The sequence below is a fragment of the Stegostoma tigrinum genome, chromosome 9 (assembly GCF_030684315.1).
Source record: "Stegostoma tigrinum isolate sSteTig4 chromosome 9, sSteTig4.hap1, whole genome shotgun sequence".
NCBI classification, from domain to species: Eukaryota; Metazoa; Chordata; class Chondrichthyes; order Orectolobiformes; family Stegostomatidae; genus Stegostoma; species Stegostoma tigrinum.
This window is the reverse complement of record NC_081362.1, coordinates 5,142,172-5,169,663: the sequence shown is the minus strand read 5'-3', so window position 1 is coordinate 5,169,663 and position 27,492 is coordinate 5,142,172. Positions and strand designations below refer to the sequence as shown.

The 27,492-nt window shown below is 43.3% G+C and overlaps 1 protein-coding gene across 1 annotated transcript in view; it reads left to right on the top strand.

The window, feature by feature from the left end:
* The window catches only part of LOC125454646 (ADP-ribose glycohydrolase MACROD1-like), an 880,504-nt gene that overhangs the window by 796,314 nt on the left and 56,698 nt on the right, over positions 1–27,492 (top strand). Inside the window, exons 10-11 of the mRNA XM_048535629.2 lie at positions 2,767–2,848; positions 21,638–21,724. Of these exons, the coding sequence (XP_048391586.1) occupies positions 2,767–2,848; positions 21,638–21,724 (169 nt within the window). The remainder of the gene's footprint in view (positions 1–2,766; positions 2,849–21,637; positions 21,725–27,492) is intronic.

Genomic DNA, 27,492 nt, shown 5'->3' with positions numbered 1-27,492 from the left:
TCTGACAAGTTTCCCGTTGACTGAAGTGTTATTTTTCACTGTTGGGAATGCTGACAATGTCACTCTGCAGTGAACTAGGCTCCTGAAGACCACTTTGATGAATTCATGCTAATGAGTATGTTTGGGCATTAGTATTAAGCAATCACTGTTGTCTGTAACCTTGGTTCACACAAACTGAACTTGTGCTGGTGATCCCTTCCCATAGCTGCTATTGATTGACTCCTTTAGAACTAACAGATCGGATGTGAAATTACATATTAAATATTAATAGTGTTGCTGTGGGCTTAATACATTCCTTGTTTCTTCGTTGAATTTGCATGTACATTGCTTCTCCTTTCATTTTATCATTCATCATTCAGCCACGTACATTCATCTTACTGCACCCTGGCTCTGGATTGCTGAATACAGGATTATCTCTGTTGTGTCAGCTCCCCTTCACTGTAAAGTATGGAAAATGAGACCCTTTCAATATTCTGAACATGCATCACTTTGTATCTCCCTTCAAGACAGTGGCAAGGAAGACAAATGGTGGCTGTGCCGCTGAGTCTGTGCTTGCTGAGAAACACTGAACAACCTCATTCCACTCTCTCTCTGAAGCTCATTTCATTCTTGAGTTTATCATTTGTCACAGCTCACACACCCAAGTTGCGAGTCAGAACAGAAATAAATATTCAAAAGGACAGATTCCTTCAGGACTCACTTCAACTAATTCCTGCATCTGTTCTAATCCCTGAAGACTCCAAACTGACTGAGCTGGGGATCATTATCTGATTATTAGTTTTTTTTGTTTAATTAGGGAATATGATTTGCTGGCAGAATTAAAAATAAAATGAAGCTGTGTTTGATTAATGATATCAGATGGCACAATTATAAGACCTGGAGATCTGTCTCTCAATATTTCAGATGAGGTTGTTCTGCAGCTCTACAATGTCTGCTTCAGACTGAAGAAAATATGCGGGAGGCTCACAACTCTGTTGTACAAGGAAATTTAAAATAGCCTATTACTTAGTAATGTATTATGATCAAGGTTTTGGTGTGCCAGAGTGTTGGCATATACTGTGTGCATTACAGAACTTATCAGTAATTATTTATAAATTATCCTGAATAGCTTTTGTTGCCTCTGGGTGATGTGTTGTAATCCTCAGTGAATCAAACCTGAGATGAACAGAGCAAAGCACTTACATTGTACTTACAACACAGAAACAGGCCATTCCACTGAACAAATCTGTTAATGTTCCATATGAGCTTCCTCTCACACTTCACAGTCTAATCCAAACAACAGATCTGTCTATTTATTTCTCCTTCATTTCTTAATCAAGGTTTTCCTGCAGTGTACCTAGATGCCCAGGAGGTAGAGACTTCCACATTCGGACCATTATCAAGTTTCCTCTGGATTACTTATGCCCTTCATGATCATTCATTTTGACCTGTTCCCAGCCCCTCTTCTCATTGCTTCTTGGCATGAGGCGAAGGTTGGCCACAAGAACAGCCCGTGGCAAAGCCTGCAGACCCTTTAAAATATCGCGGCCTTTTACACTATATCTAGTGGGTGGTGGTGGTTGATGAGGAGGAGATTGTCCTGCTCTTCTGTGTTGGAAAGATCTGGATAATCAACCTGTTTGGCCACGAGATGAACACGCCTTGCTTGACCATGAAGTCCTCGAGTGGAACTTGAACCCAAATCTCCTGGCTCCGAGACAGGGGGACGAAACAGTTTGCCACAAAACCTCTCCTCTTTCCATTCTCATTGCCATCAGCACTCTTCCTTCCCATTTCTACCTGAGCCTTGCTGCCAATAAACCAGACCAGAGCCTGAGTCTCCTCAACGCTCATCCTAAAAGCAGTGATTCTTCTCCCTACCTATTATAGGCAGGAACTTCTGTGTTTTATCTGTGCGAAGTATTTAATTTTTACAAAGCAGTGAAGTTTTTGTGTAGAATGTGAAGATGATGTAATGTGTTACTGATGGATCATTTAATAAATGATGACTCACCTATTTCCTACAAATCATCTCCAAGTATGTCATAGCATTCCTGAATCCCATCCTACATATGGCTTCATACAGCAGAAACGGAAGGGTCTAGGCACGAAACGTCAGCTTTTGTGCTCCTGAGATGCTGCTTGGCCTGCTGTGTTCATCCAGCTCCACACTTTATTATCTTGGATTCTCCAGCATCTGCAGTTCCCATTATCTATGAACTTTGTCAGTTGTGAATCCTGCTTCTTGGTCGACTTACCAACCAGTCAGCACTCTTTTCTTTTGCAGTGCAAGTGGTTGTGATTGGTTGAAATTTGGCATTCTTGCACGTGCCCTGATAAGTGCAAGATGAAAAGCTTCGGCAACATATCTCTCTTTCCAGAGATATGCCTATATCACTTCCTTTCCCATTCTTAGAATCACCGTGTGATACCAGTGGAAAGTGGCCACATGGCTCATTATGTCTGTGCTGGCTCTTTAAAAATGCTATCCAATTAATTTTACTCTCCTCATAGCTTTGCTTTTTACTCTCACTTATGAATGTTTCCAGTTGGTTAAGAGACAAAAAAAACTGCAGATGCTGGAATTCAAAGTCGACAAACAGGAAGTTGGAAAAACAGCAAGCCAGGCAGAAGGGTAATACCTGAAATAATACCTCCTCCAGATGCTGCCTGGCCTGCTGTGTTTTTCTAGCCTCCTGTTTGCCTCTCTATGTATCCAATTTCCTTTCTAAAAAGGTTTTGAAGTGCTCTTATGACAAAAATTATAACTGGTGTGTTTATTTCCAGGTTGATCGGGTTATCTTCTGTGTTTTCTTGGAAAGTGACCATAAGATCTACAAGGAGAAGATGCTTCACCATTTTCCAATAGGTACGTTATCTGAACATGTTATTTGATCTCTACCACAGAAAGTGGTTCAGCCCAAAACATTGAATGTCTTCAAGAAGTAGTTGGAGAAAGGTCTTAGGGCTAGAAGGATCAAAGGGTATGGAGAGAAAACAGGAACAGGGGACTGAAGTGGATGACCAGCCATGATCATATTGAATGGTGGAGTAGGCTCAATGGGCTGAATAGCCTTCTGTTCCCAATGTTTCAACATGCAATGCCACAAACAACTGTTTGATGCTTGATTCTTGCCAGTAATTAGGTTGTATGAAACACTAGTGGAGAGAGGATCATGAAGATTACATGAGGGCTTTCTATCTCCAGATTAGAATCTCAAATTCCTTATTTCAGTCACCATGATGAACCTTGGAGCAGGGAAGAAGAAAGATTACACGTTTTACCTTTTAGGATATATCTCCATCTCTATCTGCATAAATCAGCAACAGAGAATGACATTGGAGCTACTGCGGCAATAAGCCAGTAAGGACCTTATTACACCTTCCGCACTCACAGTCACAGAACAACGAATGAACAATATTTGACAGATCAAATCAGAAAATTATTTATTTTCCGCTTCCTCCTCCATCTCCCTAAGTGTCAGTCACATAGCAACATATATCCAAGGCTGGGATAGAGAGATTTTTAACCAGAAAGGGAATTGAGCTTTATGGGGAAAAGGCAGGAAAGTGAAGCTGTGGGTTATCAGATCAGCAGTGGTCTCACAGAATGGCACAGCTCGATGGGCTGAATGGCCTACTTCTGCTCCTACATCTGATGGGTAGGAGGCAAAAATAATTGTGGATGTTGGAAATCTGAAACTGAAATGGAAAATATTAGAAGTACTCAGCAGGTTGGGCAATGTCTTCAGAGAAAGTGACAGCGATAATATTTCAGGTCAAATAAATCACTTTTGAAATGGCGAACGTTGGCGATGGATCAGGGTTTAAGGAAGTGCAGAGGGAAGAGGGAATGAGAGAATCTAGGGAATGGGCTGTGGTAGTATGGGGAGAGGTGGGGGCATGTGGATTGATGAAATGACCAGAGGGATGATGGGTGAAGTCACCAGTGACTGGAACTGATCGATAGAAGGATACAGCTACCTTATGACGGGGTCTGAGGATTGAATTGGTTTACAATAGTTTGAGAATGCCCTGCTGCCGAATCTCAACAAGAAGAAATTCCTGTCTGAGTGAGATACAGTTCATTGTGCAAATAAGAAAGTCAGCACAAGTTACATTGAATCAATAGACAGAGTTTCAAAGACAATGATGAAATGTGTTGGGAGAGAACTCTGCTCTACATAAAATCCTAAAATATACTGTCTTATTCCCACAATAACATCATTAGAGTCAATGGGGCCTAATGCATTCTCCCTTTCAGAAACATTGTGTTCAACAGCATCCCTCCCAACGCTGTTTAAAAGACATTTGGATAAGTACATGGATAGGAAATGTTTGGAGGGATATGGGCAGGAGAAGGCTGGGCTAGTTTGGTTCGGGATTATGGTCAGCGCGGACTGGTTGGGCTGAAGGGTCTGTTTCCATGTTGTATGACTCTATACACTACGACTCTCCAGGATTGTTCCCCAGAGTTAACACTTACCACTCTTCCTGATTCTCTCCCTGACCCTGTGTTGTCTGTCAGATCTCCCTGCACTGAAATGAAAGTGTCATGGAAGCAGGTTCAGTTGAGGTAATCAAGTTAGTGTTGGATTATGATTTGGATAGAAATAGTGTGCAATGGTATAGGGGAGAAAGCTGGAGATTGCCCCTAGAAAACGATGCTCACTTAGTGAGCCAGTATGGGTGTGATGGGCTGAATGGCCTCTTTTATGCTGTAACAGTTCTGGGATTCTGTGATCTCCTTCAATAACACCATTTACCAACTTCATGGGAATGCAATGCTTTGAGGAGGTGGCTCCCTGCTACCTTCTCCACAGAAACTAGGGATGGCCAGTAAGTGTTACAGTAACTGTCAGAGCATGAATGTGTGGATTTTTAAAAAGGATGTCCGATAGCTACATTTCCCTTCTAGGTGACATCATTAGTGCTGTGTAGCTTCTGTTGAAGCGCTGTTGTTCTGTCCTGCTCTGAATTTATATGGGCCAGTCTGTCATGGTGGGCAAACAGTTGTTATCCTAACAGCGTCATTCGCTGATGCCTGGCAATTAACACTGTACACCCCAACACACTGGCCACCCTGCCCTATGTTAGAAACACATCAGAACTGACTACAGAGATAGTAGGAACTGCCGGTGCTGGAGAATCTGAGGTAACAAGGTGTAGAGCTGGATGGACACAGCAGGCCAAGCAGTGGAGGCCAACTCTCTGAATACTTTCAAGAAAAAGATGGATAGAGCTCTTAATGATAGTGGAATCAAGGGTTATGGGGATAAGGCAGGAACAGGATACTGACTGTGGATGATCAGCCATGATCATAATGAATGGTGGTGCTGGCTTGAAGGGCCGAATGGCCTACTCCTGCACCTATTATCTATTGTCTATAGCATCAGAGGAGCAGGAAAGCTGACGTTTCAGCCCTAGACCCTTCTTCAGAAATAGGCGAGGGGAAGGGGATTCTGAAATAAATAGGGAGAGAGGGGGAGGCAGATTGAAGATGGATGGAGGAGAAGATAGGTGGAGAGGAGACAGACAGGTCAAGGAGGTAGGTTTGGAGCCAGTATAGGTGAGTGTGGGTGGGGAGTTAGGCAGGGGATAGGTCAGTCCAGGGAGGACGGACAGGTCAAGGGGGCGGGATGAGTCTAGTAGGTAGGAGATGGGTGTGATGCTTGAGGTGGGAGGAAGGACAGGTTAGAGGGAAGGGAGGTTTTGAAGCTTGTGAAATCCACATTCATACCATTGGGCTACAGTGTTCCCAAGCGGAATAGGAGGTGCTGTTCCTACAACCTTTGGATGGCATCATTGTGGCACTGCAGGAGGCTCAGGATGGACATGTCGTCTGAGGAATGGGAGGGGGAGTTGAAATGGTTCACGACTGGGGGGCTGCAGTTGTTTATTGCAAACTGAGCGTAAGTGTTCTACACAGCGGTCCCCAAGCCTCCGCTTGGTTTCCCCAATGTAGAGAAGGCCACAACAGGTACAACAGATGCATTATACCATATTAGCAGATGTGCAGGTGAACATCTGTTTGATGTGGAAGGTCTTCAAAATCTCCCCTCCCCCGACTGCATCCCAAAAATAGCCCAGCTCATACCTGCTTCCCTAACCTGTCCTTCCCCCTACCTATCCCCTCCTCCCACCTCAAGCCCCACCCCTATCTCCTACCTAACAACCTCATCCCGCCCCCTTGACCTGTCCGTCTCCCTGAGCTGGCTACAAGATTGCTCCAGCCTCTTGGAATAAGGATAGCACACAAACCAATAGCCACACTTCACCAGTTACTCTCAGAGATGAAACATCCCACTTTGAGCAGAACAAATGTGATCTTGAAAACACCATGCAGCAACTGTGAGAAACACTACACTGGGACAGATGGGCAGGAAACTCACCACCTGGATGTATGAACACCAACTCACAGCAGAACAACACGACCAACTCTCCCTTGTTTCAATAAACTCCAACATAGAAGGTCATCACTTTGACTGGGACAAAGTTACAGTACTAGGACAGGGGAGACAGAGATGGGCGCGGGAATTCCTGGAGGCCTGGTTTCCAACCACTGATGCAATTAACAAACATGTTGAAATAGTCCCCATCGACATACCCCTACAGTACAAAACTGGAAACAAAACTGCCCACCATGACCGACTGGACTGTATAAATTCAGAACGGGACAGAACAACAGCACTGACAACGTCATCTGGAAAGGAAATGAAACATTTTCCTGATACCTGTCAGCTCGGCAAACCAACCAACAATTCCAGCTGAACCTGAGTTGCAGGTCTTTGTTGAGTGTCGAAGTGCGAGCAAGATGATTTGTACAACATTGAAAGTGATCAGGAATAGTGAATGAAAATAAGGAATGAGCAACGAGCATATGGCTGTAACTGTAGGTTTGTATAAAAAAACTTGCATTGATCTAGTGCCTTTCCAGACTTCTGGGTGGCAATTACATTTTCGCAGCCAGAACTGTATTTTGTGAAGTGCAGACTCCGTTGTAATACACTGCTAATGAATGCAACTGGAAGATAAGGGAAGGAAAAGAAATGCAGATATTCTCTGGAAAATAACAAACCCGGCCCTTGCTTTTGTACAGAAATGCTAATAATGTCAGGAACTGTCACTTCTGCTACATGCCACAGCAGTTTATTCAAATAAATGGCATTTGAAAAATGGCTGTGACACACTGTGCAATCTGCAGCATCTGCACAAAACTGATAATCATCCTCCCTGCTAATAAAGTGAAAGAAACACAATGTTTGGAGGTTTGTGCAATGATTATCGAGATTACAATCTGTGGGATCAAGAGAAAGTATTTGTCATTGTTGTCATGACAGCAGTTAAGACTTTTAAGAAAAACTTAGTCTGCTTCATAATGTAATAATTGTATAAGTGTGCCATTCTGAAGGTCTTATTTAATGGACTTTTCGTCAAGAAATGAATCTTCAAATTGCATATTCTCTTCGAAATGTTTTTCCTTTTGCAAATTCACCTCCTTTTGTCAGTCTTTTGTATCCTCATTGTTACCTCAAGATGCTATGCAGAGTTTCAGGCCAGTCTCAAGGAATAATTGAGCCACCCACAAATTGTAACAAGCTTGACAATTGTTAAGAGCAGCGCAAACAGAAAATACTCCGTATGCTGGTAGACCAAAGTAAAAGCGCAAAGTGCTGGGAATATACAGCAGGCTGGGCAGCATCTGTGGATGGATGCAGAGTTAATGTGTCAGGTCATGTGACCATCCATTTGTTAAGATGAAAGGTCCTCTCAATCTAAAACGGTTGCTTTGTTTGTCTTCTCAGCCAAACCCTCAACATTTTCGCAGCCAGAACTGTATTTTATGAAGTGCAGTCTCTGCTGGAATACACTGCTAATGAATGCAACTGGAAGATAACACTTTTTGTTTTTAATGTATGTCTGCAACAAATGGATTTGTAAATTAAAGCAGTAAGACACAGGGCAAAGTAAAAACACCCACTTTTCCTTTGGTAGTTGGAACTGCAGATGCTGGAGAATCTGAGATAACAAGGTGTTGAGCTGAACAAACACAACAGGCCAAGCAGCATCAGAGGAGCAGGAAAGCTGATGTTTTGGGCCTCGAACTGAAGAAAGGTCCAGACCTGAAACGTCAGCCTTCCTGTTCCTCTGATGTGTCCATCCAGTTCTGCACCTTGTTATCTCACTTTTCCTTTGTGTTGCCGAAGGCTGGCTTGCAGGTGCAGCAGGCAGTGAGGAAAGCTCATGGTATTAGCCTTGAGCAAGAACATTTGAGTGTAGAAGTAGTGATGCTTTGCTGCAGTTATACAGGGCCTTGGTGAGGCCAGACCTTCAATAGTGTGTGCAGTTTAGTCTCCTGCTGTGAGGAAGGACATTCTTCCTACTGAGGGAGTTCAGCAAAAGCTTACCAGACTGAATCCTGGGATGGCAAGACTGACATATGAAGAGAAACTAGATCGACTGCGCTTGTACTCAGTGGAATTTAGAAGAATCCTGGATTTATAATGATCAGACTGGACAGGCTAGATGTGGGGAGAATGTTCCTGATGTTGGGGGAAGTCCAGAACTAGGCATCACAGTCTATGAATAAGGGGGTAAGCCATTCAGGGCTGAGATGAGGAAGAATTTCTTCACTCAGAGACTTATGAGCCTGTGGAATTCTCTCCCATCGGAAACTGTTGAGACCGGTTCATTAGATCTGTTCAAGAGGGAGCTGGATGTGGCCCTTGGGGTAAAGGGATCAAGGAGCATGGGGAGAAAGTGGGAGTGGGATACTGAGATTGCACAATCAGCCATGATCATACTGAATGGTGGTGCAGGCTTGAAGGGCCGAATGGCCTAATCCTGTAGCTATTTTCTATGTTTCTATGTACTAACCCCTTGACCAGAACCAGTAGAAGCATGTGTCTCAACTGGTCTGTTAGACCAGTACTCTGCCTCAGTACAATGCAGTTTGCATGAAACATGCCTCAGAAATTATAATCTGGCATCAAACACCATCTTAGGTGTTCTTGTTAATTGGTCACTGAGAGCTAGGAATCAGTTCCATCGAGCAACTGGGAAGGCGTATGGTATGTTTCCCTTCTTCACAACAGGATTGGCGTACGGAGTAAGCAGATCTCACTGCAATTATATAGAATCTTAGTGAGACCACACCGAGAGTATTGCATACAGTTTTGATATCATCAAAGATGTACTTACTACGGAAACAGTTTCAACAGAGATTCGCCAGACCAAATCCTTATGAGGAGAGACTGTGCAAAACAGGTTGATAGTCTGTGAAAACAAGATGTAGAGCTGGATGAACACAGCAGGCCAAGCAGCATCAGAGGAGCAGGAAAGCCGACATTTCGTTGGAGACCCTTCTTCAGAAATGGGGGAGGGGGAGGGGATTCTGAAATAAATGTATAGCTATCCCCTATCCCTATCCCTATCCCCTCCCTAACTCCCCACCTACACTCACCTTTACTGCCTCCAACCCCACCTCCTTGATCTGTCTGTCTCCTCTCCGCCTATCTTCTCCTTTATCCATCTTCTATTCGCCTCTCCCTATTTATTTCCGAATCCCCTTCCCCTCCCCCATTTCTGAAGAAGGGTCTCGACCCAAAACGTCAGCTTTCCTCTGCCTCTGATGCTGCTTGGCCAGCTGTGTTCATCCAGCTCTGCACCTTGTTATCTCCGATTCTCCAGCATCGGCAGTTCCTACTATCTCTGGTAGTCTGTGAAGTTGAGAAGAATGAGAGGACACCTAATTGAGGTATAAAAGATCAAAGAATCATAGAATCCCTACAGCGTGGAAACAAGCCATTCAACCTCACAAGTCCACACTGACGCTTCAAAGAACATGCCACCCAGACCCATCCTCCTACCTTTCCCTATAATCCTGCTTTTCCTATGGCAAACACACCTAATCTATATCCCTGAACACTATGTGCAATTTAGCATGGCTAGTTCACCTAGCCTGCACATCTTTGGACTGGTGCTCAAGGGGATTGACCAGGCCGATATAGAATGAATGCTTCCTCATCTTGAGCGGTCTGGACCAAGAGGTTACAATTTTAAGATAAGAGATAGCAGATTTAAGAGAGCAATGAGGTGAAACGGCTGCTTTCGCAGAGTTGTAAATCTGTGGAATTCACTACTTGAGAGTGCGGTAGATGCGGGGACATTGAATAAATTTAAGGAGGAGATAGACCGATGTTTAATGAGAAATGAGCTGATGGGTTACGGGGAGCAGGCAGGAAAGTGGAGGTGAGAGATGAGATGAGATCAGCTAGGATTGTGTACGAAATGGTTGGAGGGGCTGAATGGCCTCTTCCTGCTCCTATGTCTACTGTTCCTGTACACGCTAGACTAGTTTCCAAAACTGACAGCTGATCTTATTGAAACATATAAATTTTTACAGGGGCTGGGACAGGGTGGACATCGGGAGAATGGTTCCCCTGGTTTGCAAGTCTGCAGCTGGAGGAGACAGCTCAGAATATGATGCAGTCCATTACAGACAGAGGCGAGGAGGGATTTCTTTTAGTCAGAGGGTGCTAAATCTTGGAATTCTCCAGTGCAAGGAGCTGTAGAGGCTCAGTCACCGAGTGTGCTCAAGGCAAAAGTCGTGGGAGACGAGCGAAATCAAGGAATATGAGGATGGTGAAGAAAGAATGGCTCTGGAAGTAGGACAAGCCATAGACACAGCAGCATGTGGCAGCACATAGCGTACTAGCATCAGGCCTTGATAAGTAAACATTGGCTTGGTTTGTATTTTGGAGTCCGGCTATCTTCCTAAAACAGGCATCCGAGGCAGCTCACAGACCTGCTGACTATCTCTTCCGGCACGGTGGTATAATCCCTACCTCTGAGCCAGGAGACCCAGGTTCAAATCCCTCCTGCTCCAGAGGTATCTTGATTTTATAGTATCCACACCTCCGCTGATATCAGGCAGCGCGGAGGTCGCCAGTTTCAAGCTCAGAGGGACAGTGCTGAGTCTGGGCGAGACCTGTCAGGTGGAATGGGGAAGGGGTGGGGAAACCAGACATGACGGTAGTAATTGTTAGGAACCGGAACAAACCCCCTCAGAATATATTAAGGAGATAGCCTAGACCCTAACCTTTTTGTATTTTAAAGGTAAGAATAAGGTGCTGTGATTCAGATGCAATGTGTTTTGTCAAACTACTTGACTTTAAGCAAAGCATACTTTATTTTTACACTACAGACAAATAAAAATTAAAAAGAATTGGCTTAACTGTAACTCGACCAAAATGCTTAACCAAATAATATATGTATTAACTACTGTTAATTAACTGTTCCAATATAGTAACATCCCAGAAACACACCCTTGGCAAAGGCAAATTCAGTAAAATAGATTAACTCACATGCAATTCTAGCAGCAGGAAGAGGATACTAGTTTTTAGCTATTACAGAGAGAGGAATAAAAGCTCCACATCTGGCCTCAAGATCTCAGCAACTGCAGAAAGCTAAAACTAAAAAATCCTTGTTCTGTGGGAGTTTGATCCCACCCATTCAGGCTGCTTCTATTGTTACAACTTTAAATAAATATTAAGATCTCACAAGCTCTTTATTGGTTTTAAGCATACTACTTGGAGCCTATGTCTCAACCTATCTTCATTAAAAAAGGGACAGACTACACCTCTTGAAGCCATAGTACTGCCGCATAATCCCTCTTCATGCCCCGTTTCCCCCTCCACCCCAACAAGAACAACAATGCTCTTTACAACAAACATGAGTTTTACCTTTCACTTTACACTAAATTAACTAAAGAACACAGGGACTTAGGTTTTAGGTTTCACTGAATGGGATACCTTGGCTTGAATTTTCCATTGAGCTGACAGCCAAAATTTCACCAGGGTCACATAGAATCAGCAGGAGCAGGCCATTCAGCCCCTTGAGCCTGCTCCACCAGCCAATAAGATCCTATCTTCCCCCATAACCCTAACTCAAACTGGATAGGCTGAGGTTGTGTTGCTTAGAGCAGAGAAAATTGAGGGGGGTCTTCATTGAGATGTACAAAGTTCTGAGGCATGTAGGTTGGGAGAAATTCGTTAATAACACCATTTGAAGGTAATGAGTGAGATATTTAGAGAGGATTTGAGGAAGTTTGTTTTACCTAGTGGGTTGTGCAAACAGGAACCCTCAATGCTTTGAACCCTCAAGACATTGGAGAACATTTTACATGCCACAGCATACAAGGCTGTGTCCAAATGCTGGAAAATTGAGTTCGAAGAGATGGATGTTTGAAGACCGATTAGACACGATGGGCTGAAGAGTGTTTTAGTGCGCTGTTAAAAAGCTATAGGACTAGATGGAAGTGAGGTGACTGAAACCGTACACCAATCCACAATTTTACATGTACAATTTGCTGGGTCTCACCTGCCCAGAAAAGCAGTGGTATAAATGATGGGACATGGTCCTAAATGCCCTTGGTACCTGCTTACACCTCAGCAGACAGGAGAGGAGTTAAAATCCTCACTGCTTGGACAGTGCCATTGCAGAGGGAGAGTACCAGGATTCTGACCCCAGCCGCATGGTCAGAGGTTATAAAACTATGAATTCTATAAGAGTGAGCGATGGAACAAGGGCAAATTCCTTCACACATAAATTTCTTAAGCTCCAGAACAACACAGCCTCAAAACAAGAGACTTTTTAAAAGCTTAATGTTTGGCTGAAGAGGACTGATGTGCGGGGTTATGGGGAAAAAAGCAGGGTGTGGGACGAAATTGGGTAGCATTGTAACGAGCGGGTGTAGCCACGACAGATCAATTGGCCTCCCACTGCGTTGGATCATTCGATTTGTAGCCTGTCCACTAAATACCAGTTTGCTCGGCACAACAAAATTGATGAGTTTTGTGAAAATTCATTTCTCCCTGGCCCTCCAGGGTTAATAAATGTATTACATTCTTGTCTGCAGCAAAATAAATTACCTTTCAAAAGCAACTATTGTGAGGGTCAGTCTACAGTAACCAAAAAGATCAGTTTAAATGTGCATATTGTGCTAAGGTGTCACAACAGGAATGAAATTAAAGATGTTTTCAAGGAAATGATTTATTTACTGATATACTGTACTAATTACTCTGCCAATATTTTGGAAGTTGTGTCACTTCAAATAAAATAATTCTGTTAACCTCAACAATCCACATTTGGCCATTACTGATATCACATTTTGTTTATCCACACTCCTGCGATTATAGTTTTTCACACTTGTGAAAGTGACTGTTCATAGCTTATCAAATTAAATAATCATAAATTGTGGCTACAAGAGCAGATCAGAGGCTGAGAATCAGTCAGCAGGCTATTGCTGAACAAATGCAGCTTCATAGCATCATCAATGATGCCTTCGATCACTTTGTCATTGTTTATGACTAGTCTAAAGGGGTGGTAATTGGCTGGGTTGGGGTTGTCCTGACTTCTGTGGACCAGGACTATTTTCCACATTGTCACGTAAGTGGCGATACTGTACCTGTACTGGAATGGCTTAGCTAAGGCCACAGCTAATCCTGGACCACAAAATCTTCAATGTCATTGCCAATACCTGTGTTCGGTTCTGGTTGCTACACTATAGGAAGGGTATCATTAAAGCAGAGACAATGTGGAGGAGGTTTGCCAGGATTTTGCCTGGGCTGGAGGAGTTCAGCTATAAGGAGAGACTAGGTAGGCTGAGGTTGTATTCCTTAGAGCAGAGAAGGCTGCAGTGTACTTCACTGAGATGTACAAAGTTCTGAGCAATGTAGATTGGGAGAAACTTTAGTACAGTTATTAATAACAGTTTTAAGGTAAGGAGCAGGAGGTTTAGAGGGGATTTGAGGATTGGAAAGGCAGGAACCCACAAGACATTGAAGAAATATTTGGATGAAATTTTTTCACGCTACAGCATGCAAGGGCCCAAATGCTGAAGAATGGGATTAAAATGCCTATGCCAATATCCTTTGCAGTGTCAGTGTTTTCAGCCATTTCTTAATATCAGGGTGAATTAAATATTAAATTGCAAGACAAAGGGCCATAGAGAACTAAAGCACAGAAAATGGCCCTTTGGCCCATCGCGTCCACTCCAGTCAAAACCAATCACCGAACTATTCTAATCCCATTTCCCAACATTTGACCCATAGCTTTGATGACTTGACATTGCAAGCACCCATCTAAATACTTGTTCAAGGGTTTAGGAAGGTTTCTATCTCTTACCACCCTTACCAAGCAAGAGTTCCAGACTCCGTCCTCCCTCTGGGTGAAAACATTTTTCTCACATCCCCTCCTGCCCTGAACCTTAAATTGAAGCCCCCTGTCATTGATCCCTCCACCAAGGGGAAAGGTTTCTCCCAGTCTACCCCATCTATGTGCATTGTCTGTTTGAATTCTATCCTATTCAACACAGTGGCCATGTCACACAATGTGAATGAAGATATCCTCAGTTGGAAGATGGGATTTTGTCTACACTGTGTAGTGGTCACGTCTACAGATGATGTCATGGACAGATGCATCTGCCCAGATAGATTGTAACAATAAGATAAGTAAGTTTTTCCCTCTTGTTGGTCCCCTCTCCAGCTGCTACAGATACAGTTTAGCAGCTATGTCCTTTAGGACCCAGCCAACTCAATCAGTACTGCTGCTACTGAGATACCCTTGGGAACGGGCATTGAAATCTCCCACTCCAATTCTGTGCCTCTGCCATCCTCTTTGCTTCCTTCAAGTGTTGTTCAACATGGAGGAGTACCAGTTCATTTGCCAGTGGTAGGTGGCAGGTGGCAATAGGAGAAGCCGTGGCAGAGTAGATTAGTAATCCAATATTTCAGGCTATTGTTTTGAAGACATGGGTTTGAATCCCACCACAGCAGACGGCGATATTTGAATTGACCAGCAATCAGGAAGAAAAAGATGGTTGCGTGGTGACTCTTTAACCACTGATTGACCTAAAAACCCACCTGGTTCATTAATGAGATAACAAGATGTGGAGCTGGATAAACACAGCAGGCCAAGTAGCATCAGAGGAGCAGGAAGGCTGATATTTCAGGTCTCGACAGTGATGACCACATACCATGGATGACTTTCTAAAAAAAGAATTGGCAGGAACTTTCCTTGCCCATGTTTGACCTGATGCCAAGAGATTTCACAGAGTTAACACTGGGGACACCCTCCTGACTTTATATCACTGTGCCACCACCTCTGGTGGATCTATCTTTGTCAGTGGTTCAAAACATATCCAGAGCTGGTGGTGATAGTGACTAGGACATAATCTATATGGTATGATTCTGAGAGTATAACCACATCAAACTGAAAAACTCTGGATGTACATCAGGTTTTAGCAACATTATTGGAATCAGTTGAAGAAGAATAGTAATTTAACTTCAAATTTCTCCATAGCTCCACGCCTGGGTTTTGCTCACTGGTAAATAAAGGAGATAGTAGGAACTGTCGATGCTGGAGTCTGAGATAATAAGGTGTGGAGCTGGATGAGCACAGCAGAACAAGCAGCATCAGAGGAGCAGGAAAGCTGACGTTTTGGGTCTGGGCCCTTCTTCAGAAAATATGAAGGAGTTGTTTTGATGTCCAGGTTTGCTATATGGCCCTTCGATGTTACATGGTCTGCATGCAGCCCAACATTGACGGCGCAGTCTTGTATGCCTGTTTCTCAGAGTAGAATCACTAAATCCTGACTGCGTGGAAGAAGCAGGCCATTTGGCCCATCCAGTCCACACCAACCCTCCAAAGAGCATTCCACCCAGATGTACCATATCCCTGCATTTCCCACTGCTCACCCACCTAACTTACAGATCCCTGGATACTATGGGGCAATTTAGCATGGCCAATCCACCCTAACCTGCACGTTGTTGGATTGTCAGAGTGAACCCACGCACATACAGGGAGAACGTGCAAACTCCACACAGTTGCCCCAAGAGTGGATTCACACATAGGTCGTTGGCATTGTGAGGCAGCAGTGCTAACCACTGAGCCACCATGCCACCCAGTGGTCCTTCACCCAGAAAGCAGTAGTTGACAATGAATGACAGTGTTAATGGGCAAGGAAGTCAGCCGTGTGTAAAACCATGTTGTGTCACCATCAAAGAGCAGTTTCACCCCTTTGGAAACACAAGCATGAACACCCGATCTCTCAGTCTGTGGCCATTGCATAGAGCTGCTCTCTTTAATGCGAAAGTTGGCATCTCCGACAGTGCGGTGCCCTACTGGAGCATCAACCTTGATCTTTACATTCATTGCCTGGAGCGGGGTTTGATCCTGGAAACTTTCCGATTGAGAGAGCTCCAACTGAGCAGCAGTTGACCCACCTTCTCTTGAGGGTCACCTCAAGTAGCATCCATCTCCTCTACCCCGTAGTCTTCACTCCATGCCATAGGCTGCCCCACCGGCTCCATGCCCTGGCCTCCCCAGTTGTCTCACCACCTGCTGTGGTTTTGTTCAGGTCACGCTAAAAAGAAAGTTAAATCTACTCATTTGCAGCCTTTGGAAGTGTTTCTGTTCTATCTGCAGTCACAGTGAGGGCACCATGGCATAGCGGTTACATTATTGCACTGGTAAGGGACCAGGTGAAATCCAGGCCATGCCAGCTGGAGAATTTTACTGAAATAAATCTGGAATAAAAAACTTCATACCAGTAACAATGGCTTTCTTGTCGTGCGTGTACGTCTTAGAGGCAGACCATTCAGCCCCTCAAACCCATGATTCCATTCAATACATGCATGGCTGATATCAGCTCCAATTTCCTGTCTGACCCTCTCCTTTAACCCTCAACTCCCTTGTCTATCAAAGATCTCTTCAACTCAGGCTTGAATAAACTTAAAGATTTAGCTTACACTACCTTCTGGGGAAGAGAATTTCACATTCCATTATCCCTCTGAGAGAAAGAAAGCATTTTTCTCATCTCTACATTTAAAAGAAGAGCTTCTCTTAAACTATCTCGCCCAGTTTTCATTTCTCCTGTAAAAGGCTCAAGGAGCATCCACCCTCTTCAGTTCTCTCGAGATCTTCTGTGTTTTGACATGATCATCTTTCATTCATCTAAACTCCAATGGATATGGCCACAGTGTGTTCAGCCTTTCCTTATAAGAACACCACCCCCTGCAAGTTCCCCTCCAAGCCCCTCACCATCCTGACTTGGAAATAGGTCGCTGTTTCTATAGTATAATTGGATCTAAGTCCTGGAATTCCCTCCCTAATAGCATTGCGGGTCTACTCACACCCCAAGGACTGCAGCGGTTCAAGAAGGCAGCTCACTACCACCTTCTCAAGGGCAACTAGGCCTGGGCAATATATACTGTGCAGACCCAATGACATTCATGTAGACTCACAGAGCCCCCTACAGTGCGGGAAGAGGTCATTTGACCCATCAGGCCTGTATCAACTGTCTGAAGAGCATCCCACTCAGACCCAGCCCCCTCTCCTATCCTTGTAACCCTGCATTTCCCATGGCTAACCCACCTTGCTCGCACATCCCTAGACATTTTAGCATGGCCAATCCACCTAGCCTGCACATCTTTGGACTGTGGGAGGACACCCACACAGACTCAGGGGAGAATGTGCAAACTCCACACAGACAGCCACCCGAGGCTGATGTCAAAACTTGGTCCCTGGCGCTGTGAAGCAGCAGTGCTAACCACTGAGCGACCGTGCCTCCCAAAAGATAATTTTAAAAATGCCCTTCTATTGAATTGTCACCAAACCCCATCTGGTTCACAAATGTCTTTTGGGAACGAAACCTACTGTCCTTTTCTGATCTGGCCAATACATGACCCCAGACCCACAGCAATGTGGTTAATTTCTGACTGCCCTCTGAGGTGGACTAGCAAGCAGGCCAGCTGTGTTCAAGAAACCAGCTCCCAACAGTAGTTAGGGATTTATGTAATCCCCAACCTGTTAATGATATTTTGTTTTAAATGGAGTTGCATTCTTGTGATTGCACATTACGCCTCACTCAGAGCAGCAGCACTGGCTCTGAACTACCTGCAATGGAATGGTGCATTGTCTGGTCCTACAATCAGAAACATTGTGAGTTATCAACAGGCCCAAATGTATTTGAGGGCGGTGCCGAGGTAATTAGCCAATTACAAAATGACCGCCGAGGGATGAAGTCCCAGTTCCTACATTGTCAGTAAGCCCAGACTTCCATTTCAGAGATTGCCACCATCAATTTTCTCAGCACGGCCTTGCATCTGATACTAGCAGATGGAGGTCAATGAATGGCCAGCATTCACTCTGACTGAAGAGCGTAAATAGTACTAAGTCACTGTTTCCTGTACCATCCCTTACTTTGATGTCAAACATCCTCCATGTAGAAATCAGACGGCCGCAAGCACAAACAGACTGCCTTTGTAGCAGGGGCTCACAGAGCATGCCTGTGCCTTGATGACAAACATGACAATCTTTGTCTCAGAAATGTTTTTGGTTACACGGCCAGGGATTAGTACTCAACCATTTGTTTCTGTGGAAGCAAACAACCCTTTAAAGATCATTACCTTGGAGAAAGGTTTTCTTCAATGTTCCCAAACTCAGGTTGACTTGCTTCAGTCAAGACTGTTCAAAATGCTATTGGCTCCCTCAGGTGTCACATTCACTGTTGTTGACTGATGGTGAGATCAAGTCCAGGGCTGGTTCTACCCTTGCAAGAAGCATCTGTTATATGAATATCTTTAGCCTTTAATGGTATTTGGAAGGCCCATCTTTAAGGCACATCATGTCATGCCGAAGAGATTTATTTTCATAGGGTAGCATATTGACTGTGCAGCTGTAAACTCTGACATTTCAACAACCCTGGTTTATCTGTGACATCTTGTTTAAACACAGCCTCAAACCTAGCAGCACTGTTGTTTATATTTTACAGGAAACTATTCTAGTTTTCCACACACTTGTAGACAGAAATTCATAGAAAAAAGACAGTCTCTGATCTACAGGCTTTTAAAGGGGTGGGAGATATCAGTTAGCCTGTGGCCGAAGCCTTGGGGTCAGTGATGGGGTCGTACCTCCATCATTATAAATTCACCATGCCATTGATGAGCGGCATTGTCATGCCTTTTAAGGGTGTGGCTTTAACATCAAATCTGACGATTTAGCTTATCCTGACCATATTTTGAACCAAAATACATTAGAAATTGGTAGTGAAAAAGTCAAAAGTGATGGAGAACCTAGCAGGTGTGGAAGCATCTTTAGAGAAAGAAACAGCCATCGTTACAGGGTATAACCTTTCGCCAAAGCGCTCTCATCTTTTATCTGGCTATTGAACCAGACTGTTATCTGACCAAATGTACAAGGGATTATGTGACTTCACTTCTACTCAAGACAATGATGCTTCTGTGTTTTATTTTTAAGCAGAAAATGCAGATTTAACTTGCTTGGCTAAAACAAAAAATGCCGTACTGTGAGGAAGCTTGTTTCTTTGCGCAGAAAGTTGATCTGGAGACTGTTCCCTGAAAGGACAGTGAAGTCACATTCACATTTGGGGGTGGCACAGTGGCTCAGTGCCAGGAACCCAGGTTCAATTCCACCCTCAGGCAACTGTCCGTGTGGGGTTTGTACATTCTCCCCATGTCTGCATGGGTTTCCTCCGGGTGCTCCAGTTACCCCCCACAGTCCAAAGATATGCAGGGTAGGTGGATCGGCCATGCGACATTGTCACAAAGTGTGCAGGTACGTTTAGCTTGGGTGAGTTAGACATGGAGAAGTCAGGGGTAGGGGAATGGGTCTGGGTGGGATGCTCTTCAGAGGGGTGGTGTGGACTTGTTGGGCCGAATGGCTCACTGTAAAGGTTATATTCTAATAGCCACTTTGGAAAGGGAGTTAGATGTACGTTTCAGGGGAAAGATTTCCAAGACATTGGTGAAAGAACAGATTCCAGGGGATATCAAGAAGCTAACATACACTTAATGGGTTGAATGGCCTGCCACTGAGCTGTGTCATTCTGTGACTCCGTTGCATTCTTCACCTAAATACAGATTTCAGATTTTAGAGTCCGAAGAATTTCTTGCACAACATACCTGTCAAGCTGATGATTTATATGTTACAGGCAGTCATTTTATCAGGAATAAATCTTAACAAAACCTTATCATCCAGCAATGTGTTTCTTGGTGGTCTGTAGGATATATATATATATATTGTGTATCTTATGAATTGACAGGGCGAGAAGATTCAGAACTTCATAGTTATTCAGGTGAGGATATGGGCATTAACTTGGGATTCACTTATGTATAAGTAGATCCAGAGAGAAACAGTAATTATTGAGTTAGGAGATGCATGCTTGTCATATCTAATTCTATAAGTAAATGGAAGGTTGGCTCCAGTTCTATCCTTCCCAACTGTATTTCTGGAATATAACATTCCTCATCTCTTTACTAAACTGAAAGTCTGTTGTTCACCCCAAAAAATTAGTTTTTGCAATTGCCCAATGCTGTAGCACCAAGTCCCTAAAACACATCCCCATGCTCATGGTTAACATCAGCTTCAGACCTGACAGTGCCTTGATTTTAAAATTCACCTCCTTGTTTCCAACTCCCCCCATAGCGTTGCTTCTCACCTCTACAACCATTTGCAGTTCAACAACCTTCTGTCTTTGTGCAGTTCTGTGGTTCTGCCAGCTTTCGCATTCTTGGTTTCAACCACTCTACTGGTGAAGTCTGAGCCAGTTGGCATAGTGCTAAGCTTCATTTTTGCTTCCTTAAGCTTCTCCACCCTGCACTTAAAGGTCCTCGAATGAGTGCCATGGAATACTTTACATCCATCTCAAATGCACAAATGTGTCTTCAGTTTAATGTGATACTAAACAGCACCTCCCACACTAGTAAGACTAGATTCTTATACTCATATCTGATACATCATAATAATAATTGAGGGAATTAAATTAATGATTAAATGGACAAAAAATTAAGGAAATGAAACAGATCATACTGCATTACATTGATTAATATTCTTAATGCACTGTAAGTATGGTTTAAAATATTATTGAAGATCTATTTCTCATGGCACTTCTGCTTCCAGCTTTTTTTTCATATTTGTAATTTGCCGGATATGGATTTAATTAAACTGTATTTATTTTCCTGCATTAATTTTAGCTTTGGCAAGTCCAAATGGAATAAAGCATTGGTTCATGAATTTTATGTTGCCATGAAGTGATAAATCATGCATTGGGATTTGTTGTCAGAAAACATACATCATAATTTGTTAATGCATTCTAATAATGTGTTGCATCTCTTTCAGGACATCTAAGTCACTTGTTTCTCCTGGGGAAGCAAGACTTTTTATTTTATGTTCTCAAACTTCAGGCAGACTTTTCACACAGCATTTCTATACACTGGGAGTGTGACTTACAAAATTTTGATTTGATTTGATTTATTATTGTCACATGTACCGAGGTACAGTGAAAAGTGTTACCTTATGTGTTTTACAGGCAGATTGTGCTATACAAGTGCATCGAGGCAACAGAAAAGTGCAGGCTACAGTGTTACAAAATAACCTACAAGATATCCTCCTTGTTTCTGTAATCACCTTCTTGATCACTTCGAAATAACATGGAATTGTTTCATTCACACTAGTAGACAATCAATAGGTTCGATCCGACCAAGCTTGACTTTATGGCAGCTCAAAGGACATCTAAGGAAGATAGACCTGTTACCGAGTCTAGTGATGGCACAATTCTCTTTTTTGTATTCTTCAGATGAAGAAGATATGCATGAAAACTCCCCCTCGTCAAAGAAGTATAGAAGTAACGAATTGTTGGAGAAGAGTGATGATAAGATTGAAGGTATGATGATTTATTTGTAATATGTAACCTTTAGCAATATCCTGCTGACTTGATGTGCATTTTCATATGCAGCAAATGCAAGTGGGAACATAAGACTTCTGAGAAGGAGAAATTTGGGCGTTATACTCACTACAGAAGGTACAAAGTGATTATTAAGTGTTTGTAGAAACTACATTGCACTGAATTCCAATTTCACTGTAGCCTTTTTAACATTTATGAGCGACATGTGAGCACTTTAAGAAGGTGGTAATGAGCAGTCTTCTCAATCCATTACCGTCCGTGTGTTAGAGAGGGGAATTCCAGGCTTCAGACCTCATGAAGGCAAAAGAACAGAAATACAATACAAGATCAGGGTGGTGCATGGCTCGTAGGGTAACCAGCAGGTAGTAGTGCTCACGTGAGGTCATTACCCTGGCATCTCTGGCAGCTGGAGGTCATGGGTTTGGAATGTGTGGCTGAAGGATCCCAGGCAAATTGGCTCAATGACTCAAAGTGGTTGCTGATTGAAACAGGTTGAGAGAAGACCATGATGGATGATCCTGGAATTTGGGTCTTCCAGATATGCAGAGACACTCCCAAAAAAGGAGTGTGTAGCATTGGAGAGAAGATGACGATAAATCATGACCCGAGTATCTGAAAAAAAAGAAATTAAGAATTCAGTGCAAGCAATATTATTATCTAGTAATGAATGCAGAATCCAGATGAAATGTGCATAGCATTAACAAGCCTTGAACAAGACATGAAATGAGAAGTAATTATTTTTCTGCAGATTTGTAAGAAGGTGGAAGAGTATAGGTGATGATTAACTTATTAATAAAAAGAATAAATATCTGATTGTAAGTGATATTGAATGCTATTTATAATATGAAAGTCTGCTTCTAGTTAATTATTTATTTGCAATTTATAAGGACAGGCACAAATCAGAATGATTCTGTGAGGGGTGATGGCTCCTGTGATGCTTGGACATGTGACAGCATTGTACCAGGAAATGATAACAATGCTAGCAAGTGATTGAGAGTCAATTACACAGCTTACATGGTTTATGGTAAATCTATATTCCACTAATTCCCATGTTTGCCGATGGCGGTGACCGAGCCAAGTGTGTGGAAGCACAGGTCCTTCGGCTTAATCAGCCTCTGTTGTTTGTCATTCTCACTGTTCTTTGTTTCCAAGACTGGCTGTGGCCTCACTATTTCGATGACCTTGTAACCCCTCCGTGCACCCCTCCAACCCTCCAATCCCCTCGAGGTCTCAGTGTCCCTCCAATTTGGGTATCTTGTCCTGCCCTGATTTTAATCGCTGCACTGTTGCAGCTGTGTGAGCCCTGAGCTTTGGATCTGTCTTTGAGCCATCTTTTGGTGCTTGTGATGTAGTGTCAAATTGGTTTGATAATCGTCCTTGTGATGTTTAACATGCACGGTGCTATATAAATGCAGATTCTTACTGAAAATGACATTGGGTCACTAAGATTGGCCGCTGCTGCCTCGTATCAATGAATGACTTGATCCTTCAAGAAATCAGTTGTATAAAATGCATCGGGAAATGTTTGTTTTTTTTTGAAGAGCAGATGCAGGAGAATCTGCAGCATGATTGTCCAAGTCTTCCCCCACTCTTGGGATCATGTTCCCCCTTCTGAATCTCTCAGCAAATTCCAATGCTTAAAACAAATATGAGCTCGTAATGTTCCGACTGTCTATTGATATCTCAATATCGCAGGCATTCATGACTCTCAGCAAGAGAATCTGTTTCTCCAGCCAACAGTCTGCAGAGTCTATTTGAAAAAGATGCGTGAATTATGTTTCCATGTCTATGTTTCTAAACAACGGCAAACAGAAACGAGAACCAAAGCTACTGCAACTCATTCCAATAAAATCAATGATTGTTTTTAACTGAAGAAAAACATGGAATTAAATCAACTGTGTGACCTATTCATCCTGTCCACAAAAAAGCAGTCTCCTGATTGACTTAGGAAATGATCTCCATTCTGAGTGGGAGTTCTGATGAAATTCTCTGATTATATCCATTTTCTTCCTACTGAACAACTTCTGTGAAGTGTGGCATTTACTGCACTCTCAATTCCAAGGGGAGGAGCCTCCTGCAAGCTTTCCAATTGGTCACTCTGGATAGTTGAGGGGTCACTGAAGAGGAGTTGCATTGAAGGCCCAAGTATAGACTCCATGTCTGCAGTGCTGATTTTTAGTTGCACAAGTTCTTTGTCGGGACTAGTGAGATAAGTCCTGAGATCAGTTGGATATCTTGGTGCTGTTAGAAGTCAAGCCAAGTTCGAGGAGCTATTACAGTTAGGGCTCAGAAGAAAACGAAAACATTGTGATGCCCCTTGAGAAACCAAGTGGCACTAATAGACCAGTATAGCTAACAGCAAAGGGTGAAAAACCCCATGCAGTTTCTGCTTCATGTGAATGAGCAAGATAAGAGTTCCGCGAATATCCCAGGGAAGTTTTAGCTGGTGAGGCAAGCTGGCATTGAAAAGCTGGAGCAATGCCTGTGATTGTGTCCTGGAGTGCTCCGCTTGGAGAATCTGGGGATCATGAAACCAGGACAGGTGGGTCACTGACCAGGAGTGGTCGCTGAGGCAGTCCGCAGTGAAATAACTCTTGAGGGGGCATTTTAAAGCTAGATTGGGATAAGTGAAGAATTATCGTGCTTGTGAACTTCAATGAGATTTGCTGACTCACCATGTGATTAACATTAGGAGGGTCTGTGGGGAGTATTTGAGAAATGTGTGGGATCTGTCTTGATCATATTCTCTGTTTATGGGTTATTTGAGCACAATCTATACCACATGTTAATTCACAGTGTCCGAAATAACTTCCGCTTGTACATTGTATCTCTATTCTAACATTATATATTGAACTTTATTGTTGGTGGTTCACAACTTGTGGGTTTATTCTCTTGCTAATGCCCATGAATCTCACATTTTGTCCAATAAAAAAAAATAAAGTGACTGGTCCCTAACCAAGTCATAAAGGTGTTTTGGTGATCTCATTCTAGGATCACAACCATAAATTTGGCAGATCATAATCCACTATATACAGTTCTTTTTGCTGGGTGCTGTTAATAATTTTTATAATACTATCTAGTTCTGTATGGATTCAGTTTCTGTTTTATGATTTTTTTTATACATGATCCATTGTGTTATGAGATGGTTGTTCTGTTCGAGTTAACTCAGTGGGATATTGACTTATTGATTGAATTGTTTGAGCACTAGTGTAAATCTTATAGTCACTGCATCAATGTATGCTTTGTCATTTGCTGTCACCTAAGTTTATTCCAAAGGTACAATTTCTTTGTTTCTGCTGTTTAGTCTTTATTATTAAATTACTTCGATAGATATTCACTACATTCCTCTCCATCTTCCTTCTCTTATGTTGAATGTTATCTACACTAAGGTCCCACAGCAGAGAGAGGAATTGGAGTTGTGAAACTGGTCAATGCAGAGCCAGTTGTTTGCTGAAAACTAAGAGATCCCGAGAAATGTTCCCACAGACAGAAGAGACATCAATGTGCTTTCTCTGCCTTTTGTCTGATCTCTGGAAATTTCTGAGAACAAAGTCAGAGAGAGAGCCAATGATTAAAATAAATTGCGGTGGTCTGTCTGCTCGGCACCAATGGGCATTATTAATTGATGGGTCCTTTTCCTGTTCCTCAGGTGCAAGTGTGAGCTGTCAAAGGTGGATACATGTCTGCAAAGCAGAATTTAGTCTGGGCCCAAAATCAATGCATGTTTGAAACAGAAGGCAAATCTGTTTCAATTTGCTGTGTCAGGGCTCGGAAGCAATGGGATGGAATCTGACTGGTGTTCTGCCCTTTTGGTACACCCTCTGCTAAACTTGTGGGGTCCTACTTTTCACAGTCGTAAACATAGAAAATAGAAGCCAGGAGTAGGCCATTCGGCCCTTTGAGCCAGTACCACCACTCAATATAGCCATGGCCTATCTTCCAACACAGCCCCCTGTTCCCACTTTCTCCACACACCCTTTGATCCTTTTGGCCCCAAGAAGTATCTCTAACTTCTTCTCAAAAACATGCTTTGTTTTGGCCTCTCTTTTTGTAGTAGTGGATTCCCCAGGTTAATCTCTTTCTGGTTGGAGAAATTCCTCCTTATCTCAGCTCTAAATGGCCTTGCCCTGTATCCTTGGAATGTGACCCTCCCAGCCATCGGGAACATCCTTCCTGCACCTGCCCTGTAAAGTAGACATAGGGACTTTTGAGTATGTTAGTGACATGCCAAAGCATTGTCAGAGCGTCCCTGCCCATCTTAGTTTTTTACAAATTGCACCATCAACTTCCACTTACATAGTGCCAGTACTGTAACAAAATCTCTCGAGGTTCTCCACAAGGCTATTATAAAGAGAAATGAGACAGTCAGCCACTTGGGGGAAATCAACGGTCAGATGATCAAAACTTTGAACAAAGAGAGAGAGAATTTTTTTTTGTGTGTGTGTTTTGAAAAAGAGAGAGATTTAGTCGTGGAGAAGCTTCGGGAGGAGATTCAGACCTGGGAGCCAGGCAACTGAAGGTACTGTCCCAATTCAAGTGAACTCGTGGATGGTGAAGAAGTGCAGACATCTCGCCGATATAATGTTTTCCCTTCAGTACAATGTGGTGCCTCACTTGGAGCTGGTGTACTTGGTGACTGCCTCTGTGCCCTCCAACAGGGCATGTTTGGCCAGCTCCCCAGGCAGCAGAACGCACACATCGGGCTGGATCTCCCAGGAGCTGACGGTGCTGAGCTTGTTGTCATGGGTCAGGCTGAAAGCCAACCCTGCGATGAGCTCAAAAACACCACAGACAAATGGTGGTTGGGCGTGCTGGTTGGTGGCCACAGGGAAAACGCTGGTGTCCTGGTGAATCTCTTACATCACTTAGTAGATATAGACTGAGGATCTTTCATTCCTGGACTTCTTGTCACTCGTCACTGGTGTCCTGTTCTTGCCCTTCTTGGAGTTTCAGTGTCCTTGTCTCATAGAGACAGTCAACTTCAACTCACTGGGTACATTTTTTACACAGAGAGTGGTTCGTGTGTGGAATGAACTTTCAGACAAAGTGGTGGATGCAGGTACAGTTACAATGTTTGGATAAGTCCATGAATAGGAAAGTTTTGGAAGGACATGGGCCAAGTGCAGTCAGGAGGATCTAGTTTAGTTCAGGATTATCACTTGCTCAGAGATAGTAGGAACTGCTGATGCTGGAGCCTGAGATAACAAGGTGTAGAGCTGGATGAATACAGCAGGCCAGGCAGCACCAGAGGAGCAGAAAAGCTGATGTTTCGGGTTTGGACCCTTCTTCAGAAAAATGCGATCATAAACAGACATCCTAGACCCTTTTGAAGAAGGGTCCAAACCCAAAACCATCAGCTTTCCTGCTCCTCTTTTGCTGCTTGGCCTGCTGTGTTCATCCAGCTCTACACCTTGTTATCTAGCTTATGGTTGGCTTGGACTGGTCGGACCGAAGGGTCTGTTTCCATCCTGTATGACGCTGTGAACTTGTTTGGAGAGAGAATAATAGCACTTTTCTTAGCTCCATAGATGTTGCTGAGCTCTGCATCTTCTCCCCATCCAATCTCTATAACTGCTCCGAGGCACAACGCAGCAGGTGGGAATTGCTCTTTCCCCCCAGATGGTTGAGGTTTCTCTAGAGATGTGACCTAAATATTAATTCTTCACTTGGGGATGACAATCCAAATGCTTGTTGGTATCACTTTACAGATGTGATGCTTCCAGGCCCAGACCAATCACTATGCCAGT